We start from the raw sequence: 13414 nt of genomic DNA on the forward strand, positions 1-13414 counted from the left end.
GTTGCCAAGTTTGATTTTTCCACCAAATTTGGAGCCAAAAAGGTACCAAGTTGGCAATATGCGAATATGCTTGGAAATACGGCAATTTGCTGAGGTGTCGATGAAATGATGGTGCATAAATGGTAAGGTAATACAGGTAAAACTTTAAAAACTACGGTAATTTTCAGCAAAAAATTAATAAAAATTTAGCAAGATTACAACAAATTAACCACACATAAACATAAAAATAATAACTATAGTAAAACCTCGCTACAACACTATTCTATACAACGATAATCCTTCTGCTACGATAATATTTCGTGGTCCCGATGAACTCTCGCATAAGAATTTAAGTAATTCTCCTCTCAGTATTGCGATATTCTCTACAGCAATAAACCCCTGTAAAAACGATATTTTTTTAAAATTTTCAACCCCCTTTATTACAATAATTTGGTTTTCAAATAATGAAAAATATCCTATTTTATCAACTTTTGCCTTTTTTTCTGACAAGAGAAGACTTACGGCTAATTGTGTACTTATTCCTTTTCACCACTTTAAGAATTATTAAAAAGGTTCCATACCTATTTTTGAACTTCAAAGTTTTAGTAAGAACAGCAGACAAATCATATTAACAAAATGCTCAAGAATTCCATCGAAATGGTGATAATAAACAGTATTTGTGTAGTACAACAAATTAAAAATTCCTTTTTTAAATCTATAATAATTGAACTCATTCCTAGTACAGGAGAATGATATGAAACCTGGGGACACACTTTAAAATGACGTACCTTGACCTCGATTATTTAAATAATTAAATTTACTTCAAGGATGTTATTTTACACCTTTAAGTATGCTTAATTTAGTACTATAAATTAAATTTGTGGAATGTTGTTATAACATTTTAAAATAATTTAAGTGTATTTGAGAAACGAATGGGGACATGCCAAAAGAGTGACTTTTTGGGTTTTCAAAAAAATTTTGTAGTAAAAAATTAATAGGAATGGAGGTACATCGGAAAAATTATTTCTAACTATTAAAAAAAAAGAAAAAAAATCAAATCCAAACAAACCAAGGCTCCTCCAAACCAAGGTTAGGCTCCTGGGACAAAATATTTTTAGGATTTTGGAGAATCACCCAGATACATTTTTACCTGGGTAGTGCCGAGACTACAACATAAAAATAAAAAACCCTATTGTATTCCCAAAATAAGTAGGCCCTTGATATAACAATATATATCTCTACAACAATAGTTTTCTATGGTTCCCAAGATATCATTGTAGCGAGGTTTTACTGTATTTACAAAATGTATAGCAATATATTGTTCATGTTTCTCAAAATATGAATGTTTTTTAATATTGCATAATCCTAAAACCACCAACTTTGTTTAAACAAGCTTTTGCACAACAAGGAAAAATAAAAAGACAAAAAATAGAGGCAATATAAAAGAAAGATATGACTGAAAGATAAAACATTCTCACTCCCACTGGCAACAAAGTTTTCCATTTTCTTAAACTATCTGTTAAAAAAGCAGTGTCCTCAAATGAATACCATGTTACTTTAGTTCAGTGGTATTCAAGCCTTTTCCCCCAGAAGGCTGCACTGTGTATTAAGACGAATCACACGGGCAAGAAAACGCTTAAAAGTTAATTATATCTAAGAATTTCCTAGGTAGCATCAAAAATACAGAAAAGGAACGAAAATTCTTTGAATTGATATTATGGTATGCAGCTAAGTTGTTATCAATGAAATAATTACTTTGTCTTGGAACATTGATGCACCGGTAGACAGGGGCGGCATTTCACCATTTCATTTGGGGGGTCGAGTTTCTTAAATATGTATAACTAATGTGACCAGACGTCCCGCTTTTGGCTGGACAGTCCCGCTTTTTGTCTTACTATCCCGCTGCTGGAATGTCCCACCAAAATGTCTCGCTTTGTCGAAAAAGTCCCGCTTTTTTTGTTTAAATTCCGTCACACTAGAAATATAACATACAATCTAGATTTTTTAAACGTTTTTTTTTTTATTTTTTGCTGTCAGTAAACGTAAGAACGCCATGTAAAATGTTATTCTTTACTGTTTAATAAGCTGAACTACTTTTACCATGATTTCGATTGAAGAGGAGGAGCTGTTAAACGTCAGGTGTTGGCAATATTCTTTACATCAATACTATTAAATTATTTTCAATTTGAGTTCTTTATTGGTACATTTGAGTTATTTCTTGGCATTTTTCTGTTACGTAAAATATTAAGCCTGTGGAGAAAAAAACTACACTACCCCCCCCCCCCCCCGTCATGTGTCTTGATTTTTAGCTTGAAAAATCTGGTCACATTATGTATAACCCCAAAGCGAAACCAAACACACATTAGCTAACAAGAAGTTGTAATAAAATCGGTTTAGTATAAATAAAATTAGTGTTTAGAAACAATTAAAATTTTGATTCATTGACTAAAAAGTTATTATACAAAACATCTCGCTACTAAACTTTTTATACCTTTTGGAAAAGTTATAATGCATGATTTTTGGAATTCGGAAGAGCAGGGAATCGTGTTACTAATCTATCAGTGCCCAATGTCGTGCTGTTTTGCCAGTTTAGCTAATTGGAAAAGGTTTTTTTTCCCCTTTGTGCTTCGAAAATATTTCTCTAACCTCCTGAGACATAAAAAAATCTTTCTCTACTAGCTGAGCTGATTGTAATAGTTAAAAAATAATTGAAGTAACACAAAGTTATGTATGAAAACACTTTTTATATCTTGCTCTTCAAAATCACCCAGGCTACTTCAAAAACTGTGAGGGGCTTAAACTTTTCATCATTGAATAATCTAGTCATATCGGCGCTCTCAGCTTCAATGAGATATTCTCTGCCTCCCGCTCTGTTATTCACTATTCCAGACTTATGAGTCCATAACAAGGACGAAACTGCAGTCTCTGGATGTGAAAACCATTCTGTCGGCATATTGATTGTAATTTTTCTTGCCTCATGCTAAAAATTTTACTCACTGTTTGATAGAGTAAAGAATTTTTCAAAAACCTTTTCCCGATGCAAACAAATTAGATAAAAATTCAAACGAAGTCATACATGCTAAAGAGAATGAGCTTTTTCACCATTGAAAGAATTGTTTTGCAATAATTCTTCCAGTTGTTAAATCACTGCTTTGAAGTTATAGAGAAATGTTTTTATCGTTTTAACTCTTGAAGATTATCTTGTGTCACTCCGCGATTGCATAATTATAGAGCCCCATAAAAGGTATTTGGTTGATATGTCTTTTTTTATTCAATAATCACATGCATTTTTAAGAAGTTTCTATGAAAGCATTACAATGTATTGAGCAGCTGAAACGTGTTTCTAGTTCTAGTAGAAAAAAGCGATGAACACTCATTAAATAAATATACACTTAAAAAATGAACGTAAAAGTGAATGTAAAATATAAAGGAATTTTCTTGTGAAAACCATGCAGCCACACCACTTTTCACGGGCCTCTCATATTGGACATACCATCACTGGGCACACAAGTGTGAAGTATTTAGCCTATATGAGGCAATGTCTTCTTTAGTTAAAATTAACCATGGTTCTCTATCAGTTTTCTATGTTCTGAAAAAGCCGAAAATACTTCATGAATTTCTAAGTCATCATCCAAATGACGAAAAACACTTTTTCTAGTCTGAGAATGTGTCGAATTTCATCAAATAGGAAATCTGCTGAGAACCAGCGAGATTTCCTATAATGAACATTGATTTCCGACTTACATAAATTGAATTCACCCATTTTCTATCATTCTGCTCAAAAAATTTGAGAGTGCAACCGCCCCCTCTTGACCCCCCTATTTGCCGCCCCTGCCGGTAGACCATCTACTTCAACTAATTATCTGAATGTCAACTAGATCATAGAATTAGTGCTCCATGATTTAGTTAGAGATAGTACTGTACAATAGGGTGGACTGAAACAGTTTTTTTTTTAACTTCAACGTGAGTAGTGGGGAAAAAGTGCCACCGGTGGAGCCAAGTTCACATACATTTTTTTAATTTTTTGGATTAATTTCTTCATCTTGCGCAATTGGGTTGAAGTTTAGACCAAATGCTGTTTTTATACGTTTTTAACAAAATTAGTATAAAAATAAAATATTTTTCTATTTTCAATGACTGGTAGCGCGAAACAGTGGCTATTGATGGCACTAAATTCCCCAAAAAAATCCAGCCACCCTGTTGGCTAGTTCTTCATTAAATAACTTCCACTTCAAATCAAACTGGTACTAAAAGAATGAAGTTGATCTTGACACATAAGCTTACAACTCTCAAGAAAATTAGTTATTATATTGATACAACTACTACTGTTGAACTAGTTAATAACTCAAGTCATAAAATACCAACTACTCACTGTTAAACTGCATAGGCTGTCCATTCATGCCAAGACCTTTGCCAATTCCATGAAGTCCAGCTATAAAAGCAAAAACATACCAGATAAATAATCTTACTACTATTATATATGCAAAAGTTTGTCTGTATGAATAGATGTTTGTTACACTTTCACGCAAAAACTACTGAATGGATTTTGATGAAACTTTACAATAATATAGCTTAGGCATCAGAATAACATATAGGGTAGTTTTCATCCCGTTATGGAGGGTAAACCCCCCCCCCCCCCTTAGAAGGATGATAAAACATAATTTTCGTATAAATTCTCTAATATGAGGATGAAAAAATACTTGCACTTATTAACATATGTCAGGGACCGCGTTAAGCATTCGCCAATGCGCCAAATACGATAAAATCGTAAAATCGGCGAACAAAATTCGAATTTAGCGAATTTATTGGCAAACAGAAAATTCTCTAAAATATACACAGAGGAAAAAAAATCTCCCTTCAGAAGTCAATCTAGATAAAAATTAAATCCGTTCACAAAATTTGGACCCCTAAAACCGGACCCTTCACAAAATTCCGACCCCTAAAAACGAACCTTTCACAAAAGTCCCAGACTAGCAATCACTGAATGTTGTTTTATCCTCGGAACACTCCGAGCAGATTGAGGTGGGAGCACGCGCGTTAGCATCGGATCAGAGCGAGACCCGATCCATCGGAGGAAGGATGACGTTTGCCTCTCCCCTCTTTGCGTCACTGTACTTGCGCCTCTCGCTGATTGGATATCAGTAGAGTGTTGGCCGATGCCTTGTTAAATAGCGCGTTTGTTTCATTGTGTTCGATGTCTGGGAAACATCGGAGTAAGATACCAATGCAGTCTTTACTTCATTAAAAGCTTTTATTTCTACTCTCAAATTTATAAAGAATGATAAATATCACTTAAAGTTGTTTTTAGCCATTTTTTCCTTTGAAAAATTACATATGATTGTGGAAAAACTACTTAATTTACATTTTTTTTCTCACTAAATTCCTAAAAACAGACAAAAATTCTTGGAAATACCCCTGCCCTTATCTTCAAAAAATTGTCAAAAATTAAGTTATACTTCACTTTCTGATTAAATATTTCTGCAGACAAAAATACATTTAAATTGAGTAAAAGTTAGTTTTTGACTAAAACTTTTGAAATTTGGCTAATACTTTAAAAATTTGGCGAATTTACTGGCGAACGATTCGAAATCCTTAGCGCGATCCCTGTATGTCTATCGAAAGCTCAGATTTTTCTGCTGAAGATGGCACCTGCTTGAAATTTCTAAGCAGAATAAAAATCAAGTTATGAGCTTTTTAGTTCCATGTTTGAAGGCTTTCCTTAACCTAATACAGTATTTAGTGTATCTCGACCGTCACACCCAGCCGTGCAGGGGGCCCGCTACACGGACCCCCGGACGGTGGAACCCAAGGCTTCCAGCTAAGTAGTGGGGTGTGTGCGGAGAAGAGTATTTAGTGTATCATCTCAACTCCTTGTCAATAGTGACAATTGTTGTATTGTTGACTATTTTTGCTGTTTGTCTGACTGTTCAAGACTTTTCTCAAGTCAAATCTTAAAGTAAGATTTTTGCACAAGATTGGCAAATAATACATGGAGTTGGCTGATTATTTTTCAAACAATTGACGAATTTTACTACTTATTTTGGAAACATTTCGGGTAACATCAGTTTATGGTCACCAGAAGTATTTCAGTATTTGGCGACACTATCTCTTTGATGGATATTAGTAACACAGTTTTACAAAGTAGGGAGGGGAGCCTTATCCGTTAGTTAAGTTTAAATTCATATTTTGGAAATTCCTCAAATTTGTATACAGTCGACTCCCACTACAACGCGATCCGACTTAAGCAAAATGGCTATAACACGAGTTTTTCAGGAGCGAGGAATTTTAGAGTTAAGGTGAATTTCTTGCTGTCAATATGAAAATATTTGGAAAGGAATCATGATGGTTAGTTTCGGCTTTGTTATTGACTACTAAACATTGACTTGGTGAATGTACTTTCATCCTTTTAGTATCACTGACAGCCAAGTTCCCACACACCGCGCTATAAATATAGCATTGTTAGTGTGTATTCACTGTTGGCCTAGCGCCCCTTATATAATAATTAACTAATTCATCTCACCACTTATCTCACCATAATATCAGTCACTTGCCTAATCCTAGTATGGGAGAAATTTTCAACGATGTTTTTCTACCTTCTAATGCGGATGCCTGAAGACGTATCTCACACGTGCAGTCGCCGATCTATGACGTCACGACCTTTACGTAATCGACGAAGTATCGTAACAGATCGGCACGTGCCCGATGCTCATTGGCCAGGTGCTATGCTGGCGTGTATCAGAAGGTGATTTGGCGTCCGCATGCTAATGAGTTCACTTAGGATAAAAGGAAATGTTTCGAGTAGAAAATTGACTTCTTCGGTGTTTTCTCTCTGGCTAGTTGACTTGAGCGCTCGTTTGCTTTTATGCAACGACGCGGGTTTTATTTTTAATAGACAGATAATAGATTGATATAGCTCAGCTCTAGTTCACGTTGTTTCAAATGTTTTTAATTTTATTTAACTAACTTTACTAAATTACAAAATAAATTTGGTTTTTATTTTTAAGTTGTCTTCAACTATTTTTTAATCATGCATTTCTAGTCATACATTTAATTAGGTTATTGTATTTGGAGGTTATTAGTCTTGAGCATTCTCTTGCTCATTATTCACCACCCCTCCTCATTTTTCATTTATCTATTCTAAACATGAAACGTGATGAAATATTGTGGCACCTAGGGATGCTGTTTCATCTAAAGTTTGAAGATGGAAACAAAAAGCAAAAGTTTGCGACAATTTAAAAAAGGTAAAGATTTTTGATACGCTTAAACAACTAGAAAGTGGGTCGAAAGTAGCACGCCATTAGGTATGAGTATGTTTTTAATACATACAATTAAAAGTCAATAGAAGGCAATCCGTATAAGCCCAGACCTTAGCCTTAATAAAAAGCTCGCAGAGTAGTGTTTAAGCAAAATGCAAACAGTATGAAACTGGAAGCTGCTCATGTATTGTAGATTACAGAGATCATGAAAGAGGGGTGTTACCATAGATGTAAATGTTATAAAATAAATGCGAAGCTACTGTATTTAAAAATATATTAGAATGACCTTCAGAGATTGCGGATCATAAATCATCTTCAATTTTTAAGTAATAAATGTAACTTATTGTATCTACTGTATAGTACTTTTAAAGTGCAGTGCTTTAGTATTACGACATACTGCATTGTTTTGTATTTTTATGTCTCTCTCTCCCATTGATCTTTGATTTTGTGCACCGTAGCATTATTTTATGTTTGAATAATGCAGCTTTTTTAAAAAATGAGATAAAAAATCAGCTCATTACGTAAAAAATGGTAATATATATAGTTAAAAATGGTCTAAAACAGTTAATAGGTGTCGAAAAGTGTCTAAAATGATTGGGTATGTGAATAAAAGAATCCTATACGCAACACTTTTCCACAACGTGAAATTTCGACTTACGCGAGGAGTCTTGGAACGCATCCCTCGCCGTAAGTCGGGATTCGACTGTATTCTTAAATTTTGTTTTTTCGTTTCTAAAAGAGTACTAATTTGTTCTTCATACTTATTGACATTTTACTTTTATGGGTAAAGAAAAAGCTTGATTTTTAATCACATCAAAGCAGTGTGTTTTGAGTTATTTCAGTTACAGAAGAAAACGAATAAAAGTAAGCGAGATTGTTTCTCATAATTATTACAGACCCTAGGCAATGCCGAGCATTTTTGCTATATAGAGTAACCTGGTAACTAAATAAAGAAAGTGATTAAATAGATTCTGCCCTTTACCTACCCTCAGTTACTGTCGAAAAAGGATTTATTTTTTGCTAGGAAGGACCAAATACATGTAAAGCATTTTCTTTATAGCATCTTCTGTTTGGAATTAAAAATCATATCTTATGAATATAGATTAAGCAAACGTTTTGCGCAGTTTTATAAACTTTGAAAGGTCTTTGGCAAATGTATGGTTCTGTGGTCCTTTGGCGATAAATAATGGATTTGGATTTATTATTTTACATTTTTACGCTGCTTTTAATTGCAAAAATAGAAAATGAAACTAAACAAAATGATATATTAAAACTTATTCGACAGGCAGAGTTATGATAACGGGGTAGGGATTAGTGTTCAAAAATCTTACGGCCCTATTCTCAATACCATCACAGCACGGAGATGAAACTCGGCTCCCCAAAACCGAGAAGTAAGGGAAAACTAGTTTCGAACGCGGTGCGTATTCTTCAAGTCATTTCAAGCACAATTTAGGGGAGCCGAGTTTTAACTGAAGTAGAAATGAAACGGCTGTTACCATTGGGTAGAGTGACTCACGTGACATCTTCTACCTGACTGCATTCCACGTGGTAGTAAATTCGCGCGCTGAAGAATGATTGACATATAATAAGAATTGGGAGTAGCAAAATGAATCTATAGTTCATGCAATTTTTTTTTATTAGACTCAATGTGATATTTAAAAACATCAATGCATTTTTTTAATGTTTCTGGAAAGTTTTTTCATCTTGTTATTAATTAAATGTTTTTTTGTTCATATTGTTATTAATCAAGATGAAATAAAAACTAATTCAATAATATAGTCATGTTCTCGGCAAGGGTTTCATCTGGGCCGGGCTGTAATTTACGAAATCACCCCCCTCCCCACTCTTTCAAAAAGATGTTTTATGTAAATATTAAGTTCGTGCTATTTTTTAGAAACAGCAACTTATTTTTATTTTGGCGTTATAACTACAGTTGCAATTAAAAAACGAGTTTAATTACGAATAAATTCTATGTTAAATTTTCCCTAGACGCATATGTAACGTGCCCCATCCAAGCGCAATATTGTGCTTTGTTTTCGTTGGCATTTAATGGACTAAATATGATTTAAGAAAAAATCGGGAAAGATTTTTTTATTTTATTAACTTTAAAATCCACTTTGGGTGCAATTCCGGGGCAGACCGTTGTCCCCCGCCCTCTAGACACGCTACTGATTAATATATTAGTCTCTTTCTAATATTGAAAATCTGTCAGTCATAAATGTTTTTTTTTTCTTGTGTGTGAGGTAAACATTTTTGAATAATATAGGTAGAAGCTTAATATTTTCTACTATATTGTGTATGCATTTGAAAGAAAGAATTTAAAACATAGAAAAGAAAAATAATTTACAATAATATTAAAAACTTTTTACAATGCTTTAGAGCCCGATCCCCTCCCCCCTCCATCTGTTTCATTTCGTGAAACATTTGTTAACATTTATTGTCTTTAACATCCATAAACTTATTAATATAAACGACACAGGACAAATTCATAAACTGCATTTTGCCGTGCATTAGTTTTCCATGTGAAGAACTTATTTTTTCAGCAATACAGTCCTTTTTAAAAGTTGAAAAAATAATTTTATATTTTTATCATCCAAAAATTCAAGGGCACACATATGGGGAGGGGGGCAAGTGGGAACTCAAGGCCCCCCCCCCCCCCTTAGAAATTAGAACTTCCTTGCTTTAGTATTTTTTTCTTTGCTGAAATGTAAAAACATTTCTTTTCCAGCCATTATTGAATAGGTAAAAGATGTCAAATTTTATTCACTCTAATCTGTACCGAAATCGGTTTCCACGGGAAAATATCCTTCTAAAACATGTGGAAAATATCTGAGCCCCCCCCCCTCTCCCCTTAAAATTTTGCATATGGACGCCCAAGGAAAAAATCCTTGTTTATCATTCACACCCTCATTTTTACAATCACTTGTTTTTCAAAGCTCTTTCTCTTCCCCTATCTCGTAATTATATGCGTGTTTGTATGCAAAAATAAAGTCACATTCTAATTGCTTCTATATTTACATTTCCTAGCATAAAATCAAATGTTATTTCATCCATTGAGAATATTTTTCCACATTAATGTGTTCATGAAGCTAGTAATAGTAATTTCTTCTGCAATTAAAAATCTCCTGAACCGTTTTATTTATAATTATTTGAAACAAAGAAAATTTTAAATTCTTTTAGATATTATTGTGTTGCTCATTGAAATTTTGTGGAACATTCAGCTTCATTCTATCATTTTCAGCCTTGGAATGATTTATGTAATTCGGTCTCCCAATTGGACAAGATACCTTGCTATTTCAATAATTGATCTGAGTAAAAAAGTTGCAACAGGTACTACTGTTTAAGAAAAGTAATTGATTTTTCCAAGGGTGCCCCCCCTCCCTCTCGAACACTACAAAGACCCCCCAAATTGGATGACCCCTCTAAAAAAAGAAATTATTCCTTGATCACCCCCCCCCCCCCCAAATTTCATGGCATATTCCGCGCCATGACCCCCCCCCCCTCCTCCCCCAGCCGAATTGAGCACTCCTGATTATTTTGCTTCAGACCATTTTTTCATTTTCCCCAAACTCATAAAAATAATGGTAAGTGCTATTTTGTCACATTTTTCACAAATTTAAAACAAAACTTTAGCAATTATCAAAGCTCCGTTAGGACGTTATATGACCATAATTCAGGGAAGAATTTGTTTAAAAAACTATTAGCGGTTTAAAAATTGTTTGACCAGCATTTTGAAATTGGTGTAATGCTGCATTTAAAAAAAAAAAAAGTTTTCGTGATCCAGAAATTATTTGATAAAGGATAGTTTGTAATGGACGAAAGTGTTCTAAGATATTCTCTCAGAAGTGGCATCTAATACCCCCCCCCCCCCAAATAGTTATTTTTTCATGCAGTATTTTTTTGTAACTTTTTTGTTGTTAATTGAGGCGAAAGTTTGAAATACGAAAAACGGTGCGGCAGAAATAAATCAGATTTAAGAAAAAAAATATTTTCTTACCAATCGCAACTTTTCCGCGCTACAGTGACATGGAAATTTTTAAAAAAATGATTTTTTTCGCACCATTCTGTTGAGCATTGCATTAATGTTTTCGGCCGTACTTTTCGATAACACCTATAACAAATGTTAATTCTGATTAAATTTTGTAATTAATCTTTGTTTCTATCAAGAATGTTTTATCAATAGTTTCTAGCATTTGCAAATCGCTCAAAATAATCCAAACGGCCGTCGTCCATTTTGTTTGCTCACAAAGGAATGATGGGAAGGAAATCTAGTTTTAAACTGTCGAAGTTCCGGTCACAAATGGACGTTTCGGCTCTGGAAGTGGGCGTTTCGTCAAGGTTCCGTGACCGAGTTTAAAGCCAAACCGGGATGGAAAATAGAGTAGTTTTTCAGCTTCGAGGTTTAAGCCTCGGTTCGAGTTTTAACCGGAGTGGAGAATACCGGTGTTAGTCTACAGGCATTACAAAAACTGGGGACATACCATTTTTTGGTAACTATTTGACCTTTGCCTGTGTTAATTTAACTTGAATCAATAAAAAACTACATCAACATGAGCAAAGCCTGGGGTAAAAGCTGGAAAAGATATAAATGAAATAAGAAACTTTTTTTTCCTGCCTTATCAATCATCTAATTTTTTTTTGAACAAAATTTTCTATTGTTGCAATTTTGCTGAAACAGGAGTCATTTTATTAGGATAACATTGTTTTATAATCCCAGGTGTAAGAATTTGGACATTTTGTGCAATAATTAAAAATAGAAAGAAATGTTTGTCCAGTAACATCATTTGATAATAGAGAATTTGTAATAAAATAAACTTTTGGAACAAAAACAGAACGACTATATTATTATGTCATTAAGTTTTAAACAGCAGGAAAGATCAAACAGAGATTGTTTTGATGAATCAACTTCATAGTGTGCAAAAAATAGGTCACATCAAAAGTTACACTAATCAAAAGTAATTTCAAATTTCACAAATGGATGTAACTATTTTTTGGCTCCATGGATTAGTAAAATAAAAGTACAGAATTATAGCCAAGAGTATTAAGTGTAACCCATTCAGAGCCTTAGTAAACAAATTTCATAGAACATCCCAATGTTCCAAAATGGTAACATGCCGGAAATAGGAGATTATTTAAAATTTATTTATTTATTTATTTTTTAAATCCTTTTATTGTTAAAAGCGATATTTTAAATTTATTGCAACGAAGTAACTTCGTTTTTATCTGGATTGTAGAGCAGTGTTTAAAAGGACAAAGTGTTTTAAATTGCTAGGGATGCCCTGCATCTGAGCTCTACAGGGGTCAAAATGGTTAGTGGTTTGATTTTAAGGGCTTCAGAGTCAAAACACTAAGTTTGAATGGGGGGCATGGTTCAAGCATCAGGTATCGAGGGGAAGAAAATTTTTTGGGTTTTGCTAGAAATGGAAATAAAGTGTCGAACAAGAGTAGTGATTTTGACAATTGTGATTTAGGAAATTTCAGGGTGTTAAATGAAAGCAATTTGGGCATGCTTAAAGTTTACTATACCAACGCACGCAGTATTAGGAACAAGAAGGAAGAATTGAAAAGCATAATTATAGATGAGAAGTTGGATGTTATTGGAATTACAGAGATATGGGCTACCGAATTTGATGGCTACCTTTCACCTGAAAACACGCTTACTTTTATATTTATCTGTATATTTTATTCCAAAAAATCGTTTGACGCAGTGTAGCCTTCTGTTGGGCATAAATGCCTGTTAATAACAACAGTAAATAATCCTATCTCATCACCTCACAACACCAATAGTAAAAGAATGTTTTTCCTTACTTATAATGTATTACCAATCATTCTGCATGACTGGGGTAAAAGATTCTTATCAGCACTCATTCACATTGGTCGAATCAACCGAATGTTTGGTTTCACTTTCGTCCACTTTTGGCGGGAACTCCGTAGTGGATGACGTCACATCGAAGCTTCTAGAAGGAATCTGATGGCACGTGTGCTTAACGATAGCAATGATGAGTGTCCGTTCACGTGACTCGGATATGCTAATGACCCGGGGGGATAATTAAACTGCTCGCGGCTTATGCCTTTCTCTCTTTGATCATCTCTCGTCGTTGTAGGCGGTCGCTAGATCGGTATTCGAACTTGCTTGTTTGTGCCGCTCGCCCTTTATTGGAAATGATGAGCTGGAGTTA

At 34.1% G+C, this 13414-nt stretch overlaps 1 protein-coding gene across 2 annotated transcripts in view; it reads right to left on the reverse strand.

Annotated features, from left to right (window-relative positions):
* LOC129226563 (myelin expression factor 2-like) overlaps window positions 1-13414 on the reverse strand; it is a 101961-nt gene that overhangs the window by 45091 nt on the left and 43456 nt on the right. For both annotated transcript variants that reach the window (XM_054861177.1, XM_054861176.1), the window contains exon 9: window positions 4352-4411. In XM_054861177.1, coding sequence (XP_054717152.1) covers window positions 4352-4411 — 60 coding nt within the window. The remainder of the gene's footprint in view (window positions 1-4351; window positions 4412-13414) is intronic.

Source organism: Uloborus diversus, chromosome 7 (genome assembly GCF_026930045.1).
Source record: "Uloborus diversus isolate 005 chromosome 7, Udiv.v.3.1, whole genome shotgun sequence".
Lineage (NCBI taxonomy): Eukaryota > Metazoa > Arthropoda > Arachnida > Araneae > Uloboridae > Uloborus > Uloborus diversus.